This window comes from Elgaria multicarinata, chromosome 8, assembly GCF_023053635.1.
Source record: "Elgaria multicarinata webbii isolate HBS135686 ecotype San Diego chromosome 8, rElgMul1.1.pri, whole genome shotgun sequence".
Classification (NCBI taxonomy): domain Eukaryota; kingdom Metazoa; phylum Chordata; class Lepidosauria; order Squamata; family Anguidae; genus Elgaria; species Elgaria multicarinata.
In genome coordinates, this window is record NC_086178.1 from 62,861,689 (window position 1) to 62,884,405 (window position 22,717).

General features: G+C 41.8%; 1 protein-coding gene across 3 annotated transcripts in view; it reads left to right on the forward strand.

Moving 5' to 3' along the window:
- The first annotated feature begins 5,502 nt into the window (after positions 1 to 5,502).
- The window catches only part of MXI1 (MAX interactor 1, dimerization protein), a 73,991-nt gene continuing 56,776 nt past the window's right edge, over positions 5,503 to 22,717 (forward strand). For 2 of the 3 annotated variants that reach the window (XM_063132634.1, XM_063132635.1), the window contains exons 1-2: positions 5,503 to 5,816; positions 20,128 to 20,260. In XM_063132634.1, coding sequence (XP_062988704.1) covers positions 5,579 to 5,816; positions 20,128 to 20,260 — 371 coding nt within the window. In that variant the 5' untranslated portion in view covers positions 5,503 to 5,578. Of the gene's footprint in view, positions 5,817 to 18,876; positions 19,666 to 20,127; positions 20,261 to 22,717 lie in introns of those variants that run through there. The other variant, XM_063132636.1, reaches the window with a different exon arrangement.

Genomic DNA, 22,717 nt, shown 5'->3' on the forward strand with positions numbered 1-22,717 from the left:
AGTTGTAGAAGATGGTGTTTACAGAGATTGAAGAAATTGTTGGAATGAAAATAGAAAAAACACCAAGAGTTGCATTACTCTCACTGCAAGAAGACTTTAAATGTACTAAAGAAATTAAGGAATTGATAACGAATTTGTTGACAGCAGCAAGGTTAATATTAGCTAGGAACTGGAAGACTCAAGGTGATTATTGTATTGAAGAATGGTGTGGGATATTGCTATTAATGATAAACTGACATGTAATATTAAAGTGAGAAGAGGTATAGTAAAAACGAATGATTTTGAGGGAATCTAGAAAAAGTTCCTAGTATTTGTGTTTTCTAAGGGAAGTGGGATACCACCAGCAGAAGAAACTATGAGTTTTTGGAATCAGGAATGAGATCCCGTGGTGGGGGGTGCACTCATATGTTGAGTATGATTATGTTATATAGACTAAGCGTGAATATATGATATAATTGTTATTTTGAGTTTATGTATTATGTTCTTCTTTTTGTTAATTGTATTGATGTAGGTAAAAAACTAATAAAAAAAATTTAAAAAAGAAAAAGAAAATATGTTACTACTACTAATAAAAAACAACAACAGAAAAAGGTAGAACACCTTGGAAGGTGCTACAAAAGGTGTCCAAGAGTGCATTGGTGCCTAGGAGCACCACGTTGCCTACCCATCATAGCCTGAGAAATTATGCCTATATCATGAATGTCCATAGTTACTGAATTGTAATCTTTCTGTGATAGTTCTGTCAGGGCCTTTCCACGCTGTTGTCTATTCCACAGTAAAGACCTGGATGTTACTCAGAAGTTCAAAGGAATCAAGTGTCTTAATGACATCATCAAACACAAGCAACATGTTGCTCCCGCCATTGTGGCTGTCAGGTCTTTACAGCACTTTATTATTTATTTATTTATTTATTAAAACATTTGTATCCCGCCCTATATCACTGAGATCTCAGGGTGGCGTATAGATAAAATCAATTCAAACAGTATAAAACAATAATGTACACAGCTAAAAAAATATTAAACTTTAACCAGCTAAGACCAGTAGAAAATGTAAAAGAAATAGTAACAATTCAAACCATGTGCAGCTTTTAGGCAAATTTAGCCCTCAAAGCCTTTGATAAAAAGGTGTTTTAACTTGGCGCTGAAACGAGGCTAACGTCAGCGCCAGTCGGTCCTCTAAGGGGAGGGCATTCCACAACTAGGGTGCTACAACAGAGAAAGCCCTCTCCCATGTTCCACCATAATGGAGGTCTTGCATTGGTGGGACGCAAAGGATGGCTCCTCCAAAAGATCACAAATCTTGGGCAGGCATAAATAGGAAGAGGTGCTCCCTCAAGTATCAAAGTCCTGAGCCCCTTAGGGCTTTGAATGTCTTTGTGAAAACCCTGAATTCCAACCAGAAGTGTATAGGTAGCCAGTGCAATTCCTTTAAGACTGGTGTAATATGGTCTTTACATGATGTTCTGGTCAGCAGTCTAGCTGCAGCTTCCAAGTCATTTACTAGTGTCGCCCCACGTAGAGTACATTTCAGTAGTCTAATCAGGAAATTACCAGCACATGCACTACTGTGGTTAGGTTGTCCCTGTCCAGGAAAGGCTGTAGCTGGCAGATCTGCCAAAGCTGGCCCCAAGTACCTCCGGGCCACGGAGTCCACCTGTGCCTCCAGTGACAAGAATGGATCTAGGAGTACTCCCAAGCTACACACCTGTTCCTTCAGAGGAAGTGCAACTCCATCCAGGACAGGTCACTCTATCCAATTTCCAGATTCAGGAACCACTAATTCACAGAGCTTCCATCTTATCAGGATTCAGATTCAGTTTATTGGCCCTCATCCAGCCCATTACAGCCTCCAGGCGCTGGTCCAGCACCTTCACTGCCCCAGCTGATTCCAATGACATGGAGGGAAAGGGCTGAGTATCATCAGCATACTGATTGCACTCAACCCCAAAGCCCCTAATGACCTCACGCAGCAGCTTCATATAGATGCTGAACAGCATGGGGGATAAAATAGAGCCCTGAGGCACCCCACAGCTTAGTAGCCATGGGGTGGAACAGGAATCCCCCAATACCACTCTCTGGAATTGGCCATGCAAGTAGTAGTGGAACCACTGTAACACAGTGCCCCCTACTCCCATCTCGCAAAGCCGATCCAGTAAGATACCATGATCAATGGCATCAAAAATTGCTGAGAGATCCAGGAAGATCAACAGGGTAGTACTCCCCCTTTCTTTCACATGGGGTAAATTGTCAGTCAGAGCAACCAAGCAGTTTCATTTCCGTGCCCTGGCCTGAAACCAGACTGAACTGGGTCTAGAACATCAGATTCCTCCAAGAACGTATGAAGTTGCCTGGCCACCACACGCTCAAGGTCCTTGCCCCAAAAGGGGATATTAGTGATGGGGCGATAGTTCTCACATACCTCTGGGTCCAGGGAAGTCCTCTACAGCCTCTTTCAAAATGGCAGGCACCACCCATTAGCAATTTAGCATTCCCTGGACCCATCCAATCAATCCACCTCTGCTAGATCGAATTAGCCAGGATGGGCAAGGGTCAAGCTAACATGTAGTAGGACAGACTGATTCAAGCATCTTGTCCACATCATCAGGCTGCAACAACTGGAACTGATCCCACAAAACATACTGAATTCATGTTTCCAACTTTTAGAGGCTAAGTGTTCTTTTCAGTACTACTCAAGTGGAAGGATTTGTGTAGCCTTTTAATATTTAGAGAAAACATGTCATTTCTTTATTTGTTGCATTTATATCCCACCATTTTCCTCCAAGGAATATAATCCTCCTCCTTTCCTTTTTATCTTCACAACAACAACCCTGTGAGGTAGGTTGGGCCAAGAGTTTGTGACTAGCTCAAAGTCACCCAGTGAGCTTCCTTGGCTAAGTGGGGACTAGAACCTGGATCACCTGACTTCCAGTCCAATACTCTTGCCACTATACCACACTGTCTAACTCCATCCTCTCATGGTCATCCTGTTGAAAATGATGGAAGTCGCAGTTCAACACACCTGGAGGGACTGCCATTGGTCAAACCTTTCCCCATATTTTCTTCACTTCTATATTGTATGCCACATCCACTAGCAACTGAAATTCATATTTGCTCTGTTGGACTAAAAGAAGGAAAAAAAATGGGGGCGGGAAGGAGAAAGACACTCTGCACTCACAGCAAGGCTACCCACCTCGTCATTGCATGACAACAGGATATTTCACTATTTATTCTGGAATAACACTACTTTAACACTAATAATAAAATTTCAGTGGGATTTCTCCCCATATAATGCAAAAAGGCCCAAATCCTAGCCCTGATTCATAAGCAATAGCACAATATCCTGTTCATGTGTCACAGATAGTACAGGGGATAATTTTTTTAGTATTAACTTTAGGAAAATCTATAACCCACACTCCTAAGTCTGAAGACTTTCATTGTGGCTTACAATTAAGAACATAAATAACAACATTAATAAATTAAAACAGAAGTGCTGGCATAATTTTCCAGAACAGAAAATTAACTCCAGCATTACAACAGATCCAAAACAATTCACAATAAAAGGCTCAGACATCATAATCAGCAACTGGTGAGCATCCATGGAAAAAAATCATTTCACAACTGGTGCCACAACAGAAAAGTCCCTTTGCCTAGTCACTCTGGTTCATCCTTCATAATGGCACTGTTGCCTCAAGAATTGCTTAATATGAGTGTATTTTGTCAATTGTGTCTGCCTTCCCAACATGGGTACACATGATACAAACGTTTTCTCCTAAATTCAGTGATTAATATGTCATGTGGGAAGTAGTTCAAGGATTCCAGAAACTGGAAATCATAAAGATCAATGATACAAAAATCTTGATTAAAAAGCAGCATATTTCTAACCTTTCATATATAAATTTATCTATTGAAGACAGATAGAAAGAACTTGCTTTTCATATAAAGCTGATGGTGTAAAGCCACAGGATGTGCAAATGGGCAATAGTTCACCCATGCTACAATTCACATGCTGGGTCAGGATCTATATCGTTGCATTTTGTGTGTATCGGAGTCTTTGCATCCATAGCAAGTTGCCGGATTAGGTCAAATGTCTGGTTAAAAAAAAGGGGGGGCAGTTCTAGTCATTTAAGTGCTAGGATGCTGCTTTAATAGCATGGATTTCCTTATTTTGTATGTTCATCAATTACTGCTTCCTAAATTAGGCTAGGCCCAGTGTTGTCAGATTTCAATAGGCTCCTGCTCTGTAATTTACTTTCTAAGGAGTGTATGGGCCTACAGCCTAATCATGAAATATGGGGAATAAAAGGCAATCTCTAATCCCTAAGTCTAATTCTGGAATAGCAAATGCATTACTAGTCATTGTGTGATGGAATCTTGTTTTCTCATTTCCAAATTTGTAAGGCCTGAATGTTCATAGCTTTGCCCTTGCGTGCTTAAATACTGACTCTTAGGCAGGTACTGCCACAACACAGCACTAGGCCACACGTTCTATGCCAGAAGCTGGTATGGCAAAGGCACACAGAAAGGCAGGCTTGAAGGTTGCTCACAGTTGTGCTTCATGCTCAGCTAAGCTCAACCAGTAATGGTATTCCCGAACTGAAAGCACTTCCTTGTAAGGAAAAGGTGTGAAACCTGCCTTGGTAATGTGTATTTTGCTTTGTGTAACCCGGACATCTGTGATCTATATAGAGGTCATTTAATGCCTTTCTTATGTTGGGGCATGAGGCTGGTATTTGGAAGCAAAGGATCTGGCTTGCATTGTGAGGTTTAAAACCTTGTTTTAAAAGTTAACGCTTATCCTGATAAAATAGCCCAGTAAATTGTACAGTACCTAGTTGCTATTTGTAGAATTTGGGAGAAAGAGAATGTAATATATAATAGCAGCTTAGCTGATATAAATGGGTTTTTTAAAGTATTGTTTATTACGTTGATCTATTTTTATTGTGTGATTTCAAGTTTATGTGTTTATTAGAAAACAAAAAATATCATATAAGCTACTGCACCTTTCCTGCATGGCCTTTGGCTGATTCTCTTAATCCTTTTCCCCAACTGTATGCAAGCTTTAAGTACATGCAGCTGCATTTGCCTACATTCCTTCCTCCTGTCTTTTATCCCACTGTCTGTGTTAGAATCTGACTGTAAGCTCCTTGGGGGCAGGGACTTGACTGTTTTTGCACATGTAACTGTACACTACAATATAGCCTGGTCATGAAATCATTCTCATCCATTGTAAAAACCCAATGGGGGTTTTATGCTATATTTTTTGGAGTGGCTTTTGTTTCTAATCACTTTTAAAAGTGTTGCAGTCTCTACTCAGTCCTTTGAGTAAAACATGAACAAAAAGGAAAGAAAGATTCCCATTTCCATTGCCACTTTTTAAAAAAGTGTATTGGGAAAGAAACTAGCACTAGGACCTGCCCGGAGCCTTTGAATCAAGAGGTCCCTTGATTCATTCAATCTCTCCTAGACATACACACACATACACACACACACACATACAGAGAGACACACAAACTGCAACAAGAGGAGGAAAGTCGGCCAAACGGGCTTTAAAAATTGCAAAGTTTCCATTTGCAGAAGCAATGGGGAAACGTGGCAGGCCGAGGAAGGAATTCAAATGCGAAGATGATGCCGTGGAGGCTGCTCTAGGGCAGCAGCACCAACTGCCCGTGGCAGATAATATGTCCAGGTGCCCGTTCAGTGACATTTTCAACACCAGCACTGAGGACTCCATGGAGAAGATCAACACTTTCCTACAGAATGTACAGATTTTGCTGGAAGCGGCCAGCTACCTGGAGCAAATCGAGAAGGAAAACAAAAGTAAGTGGAGTTTTGGTTTTGTTTGGGCTCCTTCTTCTGCTGCTCCTTAAAAAATTAAAGGGGAAAAAAAAATCTCTATCAAGAGCCAGGCATGTGCGACGACAACAGAATATGAAGAAAATGTTTATGAAGATGCAACAAGACAGACCGAGCTGAGGTTGCCAGATCAGGCTAAATTGTTCGCTTTTTGTTTTTTTAACCTTACAATTACAAATACATCCAGCGAGAATCGTCTTCTTTAAAAAGCAAAAAAACAAAAACAAAACAAAAATGCACCAAGTGTTTCGGATCTGTTTTTTTTTTTTAAATTTTTTAGGAAAACATTGCTTTTGTTTAGTTTTCTTAGAAAACAAAAACAAACCCACCACCGTGTTTTCTGTAAAGTGGCCCAGAACAATGTCGTCATGTTTCGGATGCATTTGTGTGTTTTTTTATGACATGTTTTCTGGTGAAACCCCACGTCCCCATAAAAGGCTCTTAATGTGTCAAAAGCAGAAAGGGGGGGGGGGGTGAATTGTCGTGAGAGAAAAGGGAAACTGACCAAACTAGGAGGTGGTGTGGGGGAGGGGAGACAATACAAAACAAACTTTATGATTGCCTAGGTAGGGAAACCGAAAATACTTCGAAGGGCTAAAGGAAAGGGGGGGGGGGAGGCGAGAGGCTTGTTTATATTTTTAAACTCTTGCCTCGTCCTCCGTCGCCCCCGCCCCCCGCCGAAGAGAACGTGATTCCCTCCTCCCTGAAGAAAACGTAGTCAAATGATAAGTGGAAGGAACAAAAGGGAGTAATAGGAATACATATACAGATATATGTATTTTCCCTCTTGTGGAGAAGGATTTGCCAAACACCCCTCCCCCTCCTTGCTAATGTTGCCGTCAGCGAAAAGAATAATCCACAGAGAATCGCTCGTTTGCAACGTCTTTTGAGCAGGCTGCTAGAACAATAACAAGCACAGAATAATTTTAACCCATGTAGCTGGGGGTTTAATCTAGTTTAATAACAAGGAAGGTCAGGAGGAGGAAGGGGAAATAAATAAAGCGATGCATCGCGTCAGCCCCTGCAGTGGGAGGGGGGATCTAACTCCCCTGGCTTTAAGTTTATTATTTGTATGTTTTATGATGTGTTGGCTCATCGGATCAATTGGGCCTTACAGATATAGGGCTCCCCCTTCTGTCGCTCTCCCTCCCCAGTGTAAATTTCCATTGCAGTTAAACCTTTGTTGATCATCGCTCTTTCTTTCTTTCTCTCTCTCCCACCCTCCCATTTTTTTTAATGAATAAGTGCATATGGGTGTTGTTTCTGGGAGGATGGTGTGTAGGGCGAAGACTTCATCAAAGCTTCCTTCCCGATCATCGAGTTTTGTAATGGCAAAGGCCTTGCTGTCATCACTGGGAATATTTTTTTCAGAAGGGAAGCTTGCTTCCTTGTCAAGCCAGTTCCTTCTCAGTCGCCCAACCGGTGCAGGGCCCTTCGTTTCACACCATCCGATCATTCAAGAGAGATGGAGCTAAGTGAATGGAGTAGAGAGTTCCCCCCCCCATCTCCCCCCTTTCCGTGGGAAGTCACGTAGGCAAAGAACAAACTAGCCAGGTAGTCAACGGAGTGGGGGTGGGGAAGGAAGAAGAGGTAGAGACGGGCTAGCTGATGCTGGCGTCTGTATTTCTCTTCTAAGCAACTTGGCCAGAGTGGGACTGACCAGTTGGTCACCTCGTTTCATTAGCGCAGGTGACGGTGTAGATAGAACTGGGTCAGCCTTACCAGCTTTCCCTTCTCTCTCTCTCTCAGCTCACCAAAAACAGACGTGCACCAAAGTAGCCAAATCCCTCCAGAGAATTTTCCAATGCCTTTGCTCAATCTTTACGATGTTTCTCATCTTTCGCTTCTCTTTCTTTGCTGCTGCATTAAAGAGACATACCGCAACAGGGTAAAAAAGTGTTTCCATCCAGTACTCGCGATCCCACACCCCAAACTCACAAAACCTACACATTATGTACTCGCTATGTACTTTCAATATGAAACAGCCCCTCCAGTTATCTTACATGGGCTGTGGTGTTAACAGTCTCTGAATTTAACAGTAATTTTGCTTACAGGGGAGGATCTGTTTGTTGCTAAATGATGTTGTCAGTTTAATGGTATAATTTTATATCCCTTTTGAATCAGCAAGGAATATGCCTCCATTATCTCCCCTTTCTACAGCCTAATTTATTTGAATTCACCAGGTGCCTCCAACAGAAAGGCCTATATAAATCTGTATCGAATGTAAACAGCAGCACTAATCCGAACTCTTTTTTTTTTTTTTACCATCCTATATGTTTGGATGCTCTACAAGCCATTTGGATAAAAACGGGAAATAAATTTGACTTTAGCAATACAAATACTAATGACATCTCAGTGGAATCACACTGCGGTCCCCATGGGCCCACTTTGACGTCTATGGGCACTGTCGGTTTGTGGATTAGAATCTTCAAATCTCCGAGGAAGGGTGGGTTTTTTCCTCCTACCTCTCCTCGGGATTAACTTGGTTAACTCTTTCTCCGGTTGACTTGGATTTTGGACAGTTTTTGCACGCTTAAAACAAAACAAAACGGAGAGATGCTGCTATTTGTTTGTTTCTGTGCATTTTATTGCATTTGCAAACACGACGCTGGAGCGTCCCAGTTTGGGGGCAAGCCGCGCGTTTGCACCTTTCCTCAAACTCCCCCCCCCCTATTTAATATGAGCTTTTCGTGCAGATCTGTACAACTTTTGAAAAACGTAAACAAGGCACGAACATTTGGGCAGCGTCCATTCACCGCCCGAGCCCCCCGACCCTCCGCCTCCTCCTCCTCCTCCTCCTCCTGCTCAAAGTTTCACAGAGGCCACAATACACACGCCGCCGCCTCGGGTGCACTCTGATCTGCCTGGCTGGGTTACAGTATAATCAGCCTCCGCTCCTCCTCCCTCTGAGAACCACATGGTTTCCACATGGAGACAAACTTCTCTCTTTCCATTGGCCCTGCTCTAACTCGGAAGGCGCGGCTATTTCGGGCCTTTCCGCCAATGGGATGCTCCCTGGTCCTTATGATGTCACGCGTTGCTGAGCCTGGAGATCAATGGGAGGCGCCTGCAACCGAGCGAGTGTCCTTGTTGGGAGAGTTGTGGTCAGATGATGTCATAGTCTCTCGGTTTAAAGCGACAGGGCTCTAGGTCGCGCGCGCAGCTTTGGCCAAGCGGAAGAATCGTAGGAACAGTAAGGGCATGAACGGGTGCCCCGCCGCAACCCAGTCCTTTCCTGTTTGTGCAATGAGATCGGGAATGGCAGATCTCCTTGTGCGCATTCCTGCGCGATTGCAAAGCAAGCGACCCACTGTTTTCGCTGTGGTGCTGCATGGCTTCTCCTTCGCAAGGGGAAGCTCGAGCTGCCCGGGGGAAATGTTCGCCTCTCGCGTGCCCTGTTCGCTATGCCCACACCGAGGGAGACTTGCGCTTTGCTGAGCAGTACAAAGTTATTTCTGTTTGAAAGGCGGAGCTGCTTCTCTCCATATTTACTTTTCCTTAAGCAAGATTTGTGTCCTTCAAGATATCAGAAACGAACATGGTACTATAAAGATCAAAGTTTCCAGGATGTTTGCAGCCTCCTGTTTGCAACACTTGTCTTTGCTTTTAAGTTACTGGAACCGCAAAGACTTAGGAAGCCAGTGCATTACCGTAAACTTTGGTGCGGAGGGAATCACTGTTTCGCAGTCGCCCCTTGTTTACCAGTTACACAGTTGTAGTGCCGTTTCTTCAGACGGAACGGTAACGACGGCTGCGCAAGACGAATGGGAGTTTTAAGGGGAAATCGCTGCTTTAGGTTGCTCATTCGGGTTGGGATTTTTAAAAATGCAAATAAGATTACCCAACACACTGTGCGCGCGTCCCACCTGGAGTGCAAAACGTTCCAGTATACTAGGAATTCCCAATTGTGCCTGAGTTGGGGAAAGTAATGCGTACAATTTACTGTGCAAAATTAAGAAAGAAACAAGGAGGAAAGGAAATCGCGTGAGGTACTGGTTCCTCCCTATTAGGCCCTGGTTAGGCCTCACCTAGAGTATTGCGTCCAGTTCTGGGCTCCACAATTCAAGAAGGACGCAGACAAGCTGGAGCGTGTTCAGAGGAGGGCAACCAGGATGATCAGGGGTCTGAAAACAAAGCCCTATGAAGAGAGACTGAAAAAACTGGGCATGTTTAGCATGGAGAAGAGAAGATTGAGGGGAGACATGATAGCACTCTTCAAATACTTAAAAGGTTGTTAGACAGAGGAGGGCCAGGATCTCTTCTCGATCCTCCCAGACTGCAGGACATGGAATAACGGGCTCAAGTTAAAGGAAGCCAGATTCCAGCTGGACATCAGGAAAAACTTCCTGACTGTTAGAGCAGTACGACAATGGAATCAGTTGCCTCGTGAGGTTGTGGGCTCTCCCACGCTAGAGGCCTTCAAGAGGCAGCTGGACAACCATCTGTCAGGGATGCTTTAGGGTGGATTTCTGCATTGAGCAGGGGGTTGGACTCGATGGTCTTGTTGGCCCCTTCCAACTCTGCTATTCTATGATTCTATGAAAGAAAAAGCAATCCCTACTTAACAGCAATATTACTATTGTCATTCTGCTGCTGATTCATTTTAAGCCCCTGGCCTTAAAAACTTGGCTTTACCATATATATATATATATATGAATGACACGTTGCACTGGCAAAATATGTAAAATCACTTAAATATTCATTTTCACATTTCTTGTACCTGTTTATCATTCACACTGGAACAAGAGTGCGTAGTGGCGTGTTTCATTTTCTGAGTCTCATACACCATATGTCATTGTCTTTACACTGTAGGCAACTAACTGCTTGAGGGCAATAGCTGCATTAATTTTATTAAAGCGCAATACTCGGGTATAATTAGCAATAATAGCTGTCATCACAGCAGCATAAATACATTTTGAAACCAGTTTAATAGGAAACTCTTGTGCATATTAAAAACCCTATCTTAAGTAAAAGGCCTAACACATTATTAAAAAGAAAAAAGAAAAGAACCCCCAATTACCACACAATTCTGTTCATTTTAGCACCATCCTGGGTAAGTGCTTGCATTGTAGGTCAGCCTTCTGAAACTTGGTTCCCATCAAGATATTTAGGACTACCAGCATTCATGACCATTGACCGGGCTGGCTGGGGCTGATGGGGGTTGAAGTCCAAAACACCCATAGAGCACCAGATTGGGGAAGGTAAATATGGGAGCAGTACAAAGTACCTAGCTGGAGAGAGAAGGGTATTTGTCTCAAATCAAGAAAAAGGAATTATTGAAAGAGGCCCCAGGGTTATTGGCTGGAAAAGAAACATATATACCAATATATCCTTTTGGTTATAAAGGAGTTGTGTGTATATGTGTTGGTTAGACTATCTGTGCAAAAATAATTATTTCCTACATTCTTTGTTAGTCAGCTCACCAATGTATCAGTATAGTCTTCTCAGCCTATTGGGAGATTTATGAAGATGATAACACAATCTTAATAGTTATTTCTAAAAATGTAGCATGAGTGGTACTGCAGTGGTTCTGCTTCTTTTTCCTTCCCCAAAGCCAAGGTACATTTTACATACGATTCCTGCAGCAGAAACATTTTGCTTAAAATTCATGGTTCTACTGACATCCCCTGCTACATAATTAAAAGTGTTGGGGTGTGTGTGTGTGTGTGGGTGCTCCAAGATCTTTGAAGATGAGTATCCATTGATACCCTAAATCACATAGCCCCCGAGACATGTGCTGCACTCATACTTCTCCCCAATGCTGCCACTACTTAATCCCCCCCACCCATCTGGTCTACAAATTAAGTAACATGACATTCCTTTCATGAGCATATTTATTATTATTTATTATTATTATTATTAATTTATATAGCACCATCAATGTACATGGTGCTGTACAGAGTAAAACAGTAAATAGCAAGACCCTGCCGCATAGGCTTACAATTTATGAATATTGATATATTTGTGGAGAACAAATGATCCATAAAAGCTTTAGAGCATGTGTACATAAAAGAATACTAATAATACACAAAAGCCACAAAGAATATGGAGAAAACAAAAACAAAGGTTGAAACCACAGTGATTCTTACAGAGCTAGTCTATATGTCTACTCAGAAGCAAGCCCCATTGTGTTCAATACAACTTATTCCCATTTGTGTACAAGATCGCAGCCTTAGAGATCCAATTCTTAAACAACTTAAAAAGAGAATACCATTTTGCAAATGTCAGCTCAGGAGGGCCATTCCATACATTAAAGTCTCAGATGTGGCAGTCCATGTGTAGCTGTAATGTTTGAAAGCTGCTCCCCACATGATTTAGCTTTATTGTGTGAAATTTTTTCCAGGATTGTGTGGTGGCATGACATACATTCAGCGTCAGGCTAAGTGGCTTTCTTATGTTACAAACACCATGGCAAAATACAAACAACTAACACCAAATTGTACGGTGTTTTTTGTGGGGAGGTGGCGCTGTCTGTTTCAATGAAAGTGTGGTGTGATCTTTCTTTCTTCCAGGCATTCTGATGTGTGTAGAGGTTATGGGCCTTATCAAGTGGTAATGTTTTTTTGTCTTTGTTTTTCACATTTACCACTTGATAATTTTGTTGTATGCTTGAGTAATTCATGACAGATGACACTGAATAGATAACGTCTTCCCCGAAACTATAATAGCACCTCATGGCTAGAGTTGTCCTTTAAGGCTTTTCAGCATGCTTTTCAGACTTTCAATTTATAATTTATGTTACAAATGCACTAGTGTGGAAGCATCCTTCATCAGAAACTAGGGTTGGAGCAACAACATCAGCCATGGCCTTCTGCATTGCTGCACTTTAGCACACGCTTAAGAAATGGGCAAACATCACACTGTTAGACATCCATAATCGCTATATGTGGAGGTCAGCCACATGAATACAATTTTCAGCATTCTCCCCTTTGAGGTCATAATAGATGAAGTGGCCCTGAAGAAGGAGTTCCAAAAAACCCTCTATGAAAAGTGCTCAGTCACTGGTATTCTAAAGGTGACATCTCAAGGCCATCATATAGAACACCATGGCTGTTTTTCATCTTCATGAAAGTGCAGTGTGTGAACCCAAATTTAACTATGTAAGATTCATTTTGCTATAAGAGAGACAGTGAGCTCCATCACATCAGCAATTCTCATCATCATCTAAAATGTAGGGGGCAGGGTGGGAGATTTCGCCAGCACAATAGTGACACAGGTGAAAAGATACATGAGCTGAAATAGTGCAACAGTGCACAGATGTGAAAGTTCCCAGTGCTAGACTCACTAAGAAAATGGAGGGGGGGGGGGAAAGATGGAGCTCAGAATGTGATGGAGCTCAGAATGGGAAAATAAGGAAGGATGTAGGGAATAAGGTAGAGTTTCAGTGGCATTCAGCATGATGCCATCACACTACATCTGGTATGTTAACTATTTTCATGCAACTTGGAGGCTATATACAGAATACCGTTGTTTATATTATTTAAGTAGAAGCATTTCACTTTAGCAAAGCAATTGTGCAGAAGGAATTGCAAGAGCAGTTGCGGTTGAGATCACAAAGCTAGCAATCAAGGTCAGCATTACTCATTCTCTCATTTGCCACAGGAAGCAAAGAATAGATAAGTTAGTGTGTATCTTTGCCAAATATTTATGCAGTTCACAAAAAAGAAATACTAATTTTCTTAAGGATTGTTGGTAGTTATTCCTATATGTGGAGCTATGACTTTTAGTATCTATATGACCACTAAGGAAATACATCAGTATTATTAATGCACAAGTATTCACTTTGAATTGGTGGTTTCTGGTTGTATATATAGGGCCTGGCAAGTTCTAGTGTTAAAATAAGGTAAGACGGAAGACTGCAGTTCTAGTTCACTCTTATGATCATCGTTTCTTAATAGGTGCTAAAATCTTGAGGATCTCATATGTTATCCCCCCTTTTCATTTCCTTCTTCACTACATATCAGCAGTTTAAAACATTTTTTTAAAAAAGTCTGACCTCAGTGTAGCCTAAAGGCTCAGAAACCAGATGGCAAATAAAAGCAATCTAAAATGTATTATTTTAAATCTCATGATATATAAGCCTCTCTTGCAATTTGGATGAGGATGAGAGTTGACTTGTTTTCTCTGAACATCAGGAGTTGGCAAACCTGATCAAGAAGGCAGATAAATGAAGGGCTTTGAGTGAAAGACAACAGGAATGTGTCAGACGCAGTGGAAGACGGACAGGCAGAGCAAGGAGGGGCAAAATGATTGTGCTACCAGAATCTAGATGTCATATTTAGCTTGCATCATTGGCAGCCAACATGGAATAAACTTGATTGACTGCAAAGGTTCTGACCATTCTTCTTCTATTTTGTTTCTTTACATGCCCCAGAAAAAGATTTGAGTGTCTCATTCATACTTCTTTTTACCCATGGGAATCACTAACAGCAAGTACATCAGAAGATTTTTACAATTATACTTTCATCATATTTTCCATTTCTGCTTGGCTAAGCAATTGAGAATAGACAGGTTAAAAAGTGGAATGGCTCCTTGTTCTTTCCTTATGGTTCCAGCAGACCACCAAGTACATTCCTGGGTATCTTTAAGGAATACATGTGTGGGTGGAGCATCCCACTGGAAAACCACTGTGCTATCATTTCCAGGTTAAAAGTTATGTCTAAAGAATTATTATAGATTAACGTGGCAGTGGAACAATATGTGGTGACTACTGATTTTTCATGGAGAAAGCATCTGTTAGCAAGATTCCCTCTATGGAAGATGTTTTATTGAGGCACAGACGTGAAAAATGTTAAATTCTCATCATCATCTAAAATATGGATTTTTCAGGAAGGATCTTTGGGATATTGGATCCTTAACAATTTCTATTCATGGTTTGTCTTTGTGGATGACTCATTACAATGTAACATTTTCCATGCGTGCATCTCCAAAGGAATTATTGCAAAAGCACTCTCATATGGGCAATGGTTACATCTAAAACATTCCAAAGTCTGCTTGTTTCAAATAGGCAACTTCCTTTCCTGCCATTGACCCTGCAGGTCAATCCAAAAGTCCATTAACTAAGATGATCACAATGATCTGAAACTATTGACGCCTGGGAATATAAATACCAGGGAGTTATTTATTTATTTTTATTTACAAAATGTATACGATGTCCCATAATAAAAGTTCTCTGGGCGGCTTCCCATAAACATAAAAACTTTAAGAAGCTATTAAGGCAACTTAAGTAGGTTATGTTAAATTATATGAATTTCCATTTTACTTTTGCATGAACTTTGAGGCACCCTGCTATTATAGTCACATATGCTTATGTCAGAAGCAGAAGCACATGTATTTTTGATCCATAGCGACAGGGGTTGGAGGTGAAATAATTGGGATGTTTGCACTAGTTTTCATAGTGGTGAAATTTTGGTTTTGGTGTTTTTAAAACCCTTGAAAACTCAATTTATTGACATCTCTCTGTATTAAGGCTAAAAGACCCCGTTTTAAAAAATGGAATGCCCAAATGGCATATTTCATATTTAGGCATATTTTTGAAATTTCATGTTGCTAGTACAGTTTCACAACCTTTAATTTAGGAAATGTACATCCAGATCCCAGTGCCATTTATTTCAGTTTATAACGTTTAGGGAAGCATTTGTGCAAAGGTACTTTCTTAACAGAGAGGACTACTTTATTAATATAAACCAGGGCCAGCTTATTCTGTTTGGCAAGTTGGGTTTGTGGTTATGAAATGTTCCTGCCATGCAGGTGCCTTCTTGGATTCAAGGTGTTATTAAAGATAAAAAAGGGTTGGGCTGCTGAAGTGCCATTTAATAAGATGTAAACAGTCCCTTTCTTAAAAGGTCAAGTGGGAGGATACAGCCCACTGGTGTCAAAGCTGCCAAAACAGCATTTAAATCCATAGACTGGACTTGCACAACATCCCAGCCCATAAAACGGTCTCTCTTCTCCCTGCATAAGACAGAATGTGTACTTCCTGAGAATACTCTATTTTCACTTTGCATTTGAGCATTTCAGCTGTCATACTTTGCTGTGTGTCTTGTGACACCAAAGGTTTCTCGCTGTCACAAAACTTTCCAATGCAATAATGAGAAACTCTTTGTTTTAAAGAAAACAAAACCAGCATTGCTATGATTATCTTTGTAGGAGGAAGTTTGTGACATACGTTTTGACTGAAGACGATGTCAGAAGTGAAATCCCAAAACATTTTCCCAAACAATCCCCCAAACATATGCACATTCCTCAAACTCTAAAGCAAAAATGTCTTCTTTGGGTGAGGGTGGGGGAATTGTATGTTTAGTATGCACATTTCTTTATAGCGCTTATGTCCTTCATTCTCAGGAAAATAGTCTGAAAGCAAGCCATAAAATGGTCCTATTTTTCAAATGAGGAACCAAGCTTGAAAGGCAATAATTTAGACAAGATTCTTAATAAAGTTTTCAGAATCATGGGATACCACAATGTAGTATTAAACCAGGGATAGGGAACCCTATATATATTTTAAAGCGGGAGCTGCCATGCCTCTTTGTCTCTCTAGCTTTTGGTTCAATCGGAGATCTATTTGCAACAAACATTATCTAACCTAATTTAGGGACCAATCCTATGCACAATTACACAGGAGTTAGTTACTTTAAGCACAGTGCATTTTGTTGGTTGGTTGGTTGGTTGATTGATTGCACTTTACAAATATGCAATAACCCAAGTGACCTGGTTGGTGTGCAATCCATTTAAAAAATAAAATGAATAAAAGCAGCACATAATAAAACCAAGATAGAACCAACAGAAAAAAGTGAAAACACCACAGAGCATAAAACTAAGATAAAACCCACAACAAAATAAAAGAGTGTCAAGACTCTTAAAATGCCTGGGAGAATACAAAGGTTTACCTAGTGCCCCAAAGATCAAAATCTGGGGAGGATATTCCACAAATGGAGTGCCATCACTAAAAAGGCCCTCTTTCTTGTAGCCACCCATCTCACTTCATTTAGCATCTGGAGGAGAGACTCAGATGGTGACTTTATGGTACGGGTAGGTAAACATGTTGCATAACAGCTCCTCCATTCTAATTTAAACTGTTGCAACCTGCAGAGTTTGGCTTTCCATCTTGCCCAGTATATGTGTCCCATCCCCCCCTGCATCCTGTGTGTGTGTGAGTTTTGTTTAACATCTAATGGTTCTGAAGAATTTTGATAAGCTTCAAAACTTGTTCATTTCTTTGTACTTTTCACTTGCTCTTAATAAAGTTATGGTGCTACTGTTGCTTTCGGATATTTCACATTGCCATTTTTTAAAGCTAAGTATATCTGCTCAGTTTGTAAATTGTAATGTTCCCCCCCCTCAACTTATTTTGTTTATATTTGATTAGCTTCAGGTTAATCAACCTGCAGAACAGGTTAGTTTTATCAGCTCAGCTTCTGCAAAATCTCTCTTGTTTACTGTTGCAAATTACCCAGTAATGGCACCAAGGAAAAATGATTCAAGGGGGAGGGGAACATAGAAGGGACAAAGTACATTCTGGAGATGGGCTTTGTCTCGAGTTATATTTCTGAAAGAGAAATAACCGTATTACTCATTAAAGGTCCCCTCCTAAACATATTTTCTCTGAAATAAATCCAACTGATTTTGTTGGGAGTTAACTCTCAAATAAGCATGTGCAGGTTTGCACCTTATTTTAATTTCCAGTTGATTATTTGGTAATAATTTGTATTTGAAAAGTGTCTTTCCTTTACAGGGGCGGACAATTGGTGGCCCTCCAGATGTTCTAGCCTACAACTCCCATCACCCTCATGATATTGGATATGCTGGCTAGATTTGATGGGAGTTGTAGGCCAAAACATATGGAGGTTCACAAGTGACTAACCCCTGCCTAACCACAGAAGTACAGCAATGGTGAAAAGTAAAACATCTATCTGGGGGTGCTTGTCCTCTCTCAGCCTATAATATTCACAGTGATCTTAATTAATCACCAATAAAAAGTTAAATACTTAATAACACTTTAGCTAAAACCCATCAGCAGCAACAAAACACAAAGGAGTACATAAGACTCAAAACACACAAAGAAGTAAATCAGCTCATAGTGGCAGCTTTCCATGCAAATGACTAGAGTGGGCAGTTCTACGCTGAGATATTCTTGTCATGATAAGACTCCAGAAGCTGAGATTTGGCACTGCTGATTCTGAATACGTTTGACCTTGCACTTTTACAACACCTCAAATGGATTAACAACAAAGACCCCATTCAGACCAACCATAGCACAATTTACAGAAAGGAGATGCAAGATTTTCGTCTCAATCCTAAATGTGTATATCTGAAAGTGTATACTTAAAAATCCCATTGGAATTGACCGCGACTGCGTGCTTAAAGAGTTGCAATCACTGTTTTTTGTTTGTTTGCTTCTTTTAATGACCGACTTTAAAACATTCTTTATTATAGCAATACAATAAATGCAATGTTGTGATACTTAAATTTTTTCACATCCGGACAGCAACTCTATGCACACTTTCATGGGAGTAAGTCCCACAGGAATCACTGGAACTTACTTCTGAGTAGTCCTAGGTAGGATCTGGTGTAATTACTGGTTTGATGGATGCTTAAAATTTGTGTCAAAAAAGTATGTTGGGACGAAAGAGGCAGGGCAATGTTGTTAATCTGTCCATAAAACTTGCCTGCATCACAGAAGCGCCCACCTGCAATTCGGTTTTGTTGCAACTGGATCAACATGCATGCCCAACATTTTGCTATGAACAAGGAAGGGATTATCCCCGCCTTATGCCTGCAAGTATCGTAGGGAGGGATGCTAGCGTCGGCGCTGCGATAAGTGCACGCGATGCCGCGGCAGTGTCTTCCGTCCAGCCACGAAACAGTGTTGTTGTAACGTGGAGGAGCGACGCTTCCCACAATGCAACTGCAGCTGCTTCTCCTGTGCACGCGCGCCGCGTTGGAAAGGAGCGGAAGGCCAGAACTACATTTCCCAAGTGGCGTCGGGGCAGAGTCTCATGTGTGTCCCCTCCCTCCTCCCATGATTTCTAAGCAGAGGTAAACAAACTGTGAAAGAGGCAGGGACCGACAGTATCTGCTGCAGGAGGCGGAGAAAACGGCAAGATCCCAGGCAGAGGGCTTGGACCATGGATGCAGGGGCAGCATCGAGGTGGAGAGGGAAGGTGTAGGGTCACGGAAGAAGGGGGCAGGATGCAGGGCTAGTGGGGCAAGACTGAGAATAAGGTCGGAGGACGGATAAATGTTGGGGCTTGAGGTATACGGGGAAGGGTGCGGGGCAAGAGCCGTGCTAATGCTGGAGAGTTAGGGGGAAAGAGCTCGGATAGCCAAGCACCAGGGAGGCAAGATTCAGGGCTAGGGGCTGTGGACAGGGGTGAAAAAGAGGGACAGGAAATTTAGAGCCAGACTCTCGAGGCAGGATGTGACTAGGAATAAGGGGCAACTGCTGCAGGAGTTGTTAAATATATTTTCCTCTTCTGTTTGTGCCTCACTGGTTAACTTCCTGGAAGTGGCACAAGAGACACCTCCAAATTCCCTGCTTGCAGCTGCCCTACCCCTTTACTCTGTCCGAGAGAAAGTGGAGGACATACCTCGGGGTTACTACCCTTGCTGTCAAAGAGAGCCAGTTGCAAGGGGGAAAGAGGGTAGGGGTAGGGGTGGAGAAAAAACCCCTCTCCACTGTTCACGGGGAAGTCTAGAGTGCTAAGGAGGTAGCAAGTGGCCTCATCCACCCCAAGGGCTATGGAACGGGTAGAGATGATCAACATCCGGCGCCTTCTGGAGGCAGCTGAATACCTGGAGCGAAGAGAAAGAGGTAACTGGTTTGAGGAAGGGGTGGGGATTGAAGTGACACATCCCCATGGGTATAAGGGGGGGGGGAAGCAGGAATTATTCTTTATGAAAGGTTATGATATTTGGGGAGGGCTGGGGGAATGTGAGGAAAGTGGGGGTGAAGAGGTTCACCTGCTATAATGTGGGCTGGAGAGATGCCCACTGAGTGGCAGTATCTCTTTCCAGTGTTCTGGTCTGGGAACTCTTGATGCAGAATTGCAAACATTTGTCTCCTATCCTGTGTGTGTGTGTGATGTCTCCCTGTAGCAGGCAACTCATCTGTACTATTTGTGTCCAATGTGAGTTCTTGCTTTCTGTTATTTGAAGCCCTGAGTACTCCCTGGGGGTTATTTGGGGGCTCCCTAAGCCTATGCGTCCTTGGAATCTACTGCTTTCCCCCCTATTGACTGACTCTTCTCTTCTCATTTGCTGATGATTTATACAGAGTGTGAACATGGTTATGCCTCAACTTTCCCCTCCATGCCGAGCCTTGGACTACAGGATCCAAAGCCACCGCAGAGGTTGAGCCGGGCAAGGAAGCATAGCAGTGGAGGTAGCACGACAGGCACTGCTAACAGGTAAATTCTGAAACTGGAGGTTATAAAGAAGAAAATAATCACCATACATCCAACGGGCATGATATGTTGTATTTGACTTGGAACCTCTGCTGGAAGTGCAGTTCCCCTTCTCTTGCAATCTTACTTCCTCTCAGCCCTTGAAATCTGTAGGCTTGTGCCTTTTAATAGAAGGATTTCCCAACAGGCTATTGTGGTAGCTGGCTCTTTAAATCTAGCAGAGCCAGCTTGCTAGCTGGACATGTAATGCGTTGGCTGCTGCAGGTTGTACCGTACTCCTTTTATGTAACTTTCATCCTTTGTTCTCACTGAAAGCTTTTCTGAATAAGGATGATTTTATTCTAGGGAGACTGGTTTTGAGCCTGATCCTATGTGTGTTTACTCTGAAGTCAGTACCACTGTGTTAAGTGGGCCTTATTTCCAGGTAAGTATGTTAGGTTACAGTCTAAATGTTTTCAGTTGGAGAGTACAAACAGACTGGTTTCTAGATCTAGCCATGTTTGCTTGGATACTACACAAATGAGTGTGTGTGCTCCTTGATATACTTTGACTGTGTGTTATTTCTGTGTAACATTTTTATGACTGCAGGTTTGGTACATTGTGGCTTAGATGCTGATGTGCCACAACATCCCAAATTGCTTACCACTGTGTGAATGATTTGTTAATAGTGAATTGTAGAAGCCTGCTTTCTGTCCCTTGTGTGGTATGTATTAAGATTATACAGTAGTGATGTATAATGAACGAAACGGCAGAACAAGAGTAGAGTTGTGAACAAGTTAATTGCAACCCCCAGAAAAAACACTCACCCAAGCACTGCTATATTCTGTAGGATAAAGATAATATTTTGTAGTCTCAAGGAGTGCTTTATGCAGAAGGCTACGTTTGTAATTTTATTTTAGTGGTGATATTTTCCAAAAATAGGATTCTTCTAGTGCTCTCTATTGGGGATACTTGAACCACCTTGACAAAAGGTATTCCAGAGAGAAGGGCATTGATTTACTTCTTTACAGGGGTGTATGTGTGTGATAAGGTTCAGTGAGAATCCCTGTTGCTGTAACATGATGTTATCAAAATCAAATGATGCCTTCAGAATTAGTGATATCCAATATCATAACACTATCCTCAGAATTCCTGCTTAGATAAGGGTGACCAGATACAAAAGAGGGCAGGGCTCCTGCAGTTTTAACCGTTGTGATGAAGAGCGAATTTTACCAGGTGCTGCATGCATACAAATGACACCTGCTGAAATTCCCTTTTCTATGCAACTGTTAAAGATGCAGGAGCCCTGTCCTCCTTTCCATAAGGTCACCCTAGCATAGATGCCATTTTAGCAGAATGGCATGTCAAAGTAAACAGAATATATAGACCTGCCTAAAAATAGTTTTGCTAGCTTGTCCCAAAAGACAGAGGAATTTTGCCTTAGGTTTTGACTTTAGCCCAAAAGACACCCAGACTTAAAAAGACTCCCAGGTGTGCCAGAATGCTAAAAGCAGCAGATAGAGGGAAGTGGAAATTCGGATGGTAATGAAAGGAGTAGAAACTAAGAAGGGGAGTAAAGGGACCAGGAATAAAGGGAAGGATGTGTTGAGGTGACAGAGGTGTGTTATAGTAAAAAGACTGAAGTCAGAGGGTGTAGTTGGTTGGAGATCTGAACAAGTAAAAATGCATGTTTACTCTGTGAACTTACTCCCAAGTAAGTGAGTGTAGGATTGCAGCCTTAATCATCCTGCCATAGCAATGTCAGAACTGCTTTGGTATCATAGAATGCTCTGGAAGCAAAATTTCATGCAGAGTCTGTGGGCGTAATGGGCTTTGTACTGTTGACAAGAACAGCATGAAGATGCAAGGAGGGGCAGTACTTCCTGTGTGCTTTCTGCTGTTCTGCAGGTATTTGTTTTACCTCCTTGTGCTGACTTTATTGGGGTGGGGAAACCCAAACAATTCTGTTTGGAAGAGCACCTCAACATACGTGTGTGGTGATATCAAAGAATTTTAAATTAACCTTTGTGGCCTTCATTTGTGTTTTTCTGAATCTCTAATAAGGTCTGAATCATATAAAAACGTACAGGGAATGTTTTCTGTTTAAGCAAGAGGGCTTCTACACTAAGCACTATAAGAGTTGGTGCCATTATTGTTTTACTGCTTCCCTTGCTTGGGGAAAAATGTGGCATTTGGGCCCATTTAAATGATTTGCCATGAAGGAATCATCATCCTTCTATGTTTGCATCAAAACTGGGAATACTGGGGATATAAATATCTCTTCTGTAGTTTTTTCCCTGACGTTTGGTTCATTTCTTCTTGCTCGTCTCTTTGCTGAGCACATCCCAATGGCAATTCTGAAGTACCAGGACTCAAAGCACAAAATTACACATTCTCTCAGAAACTTCATAAAGAACTGCAGGCTGGATAGGCACAAATTGGGTGTCTTGCTATTTGTACTGACACCTTTCTTTTCTTCTA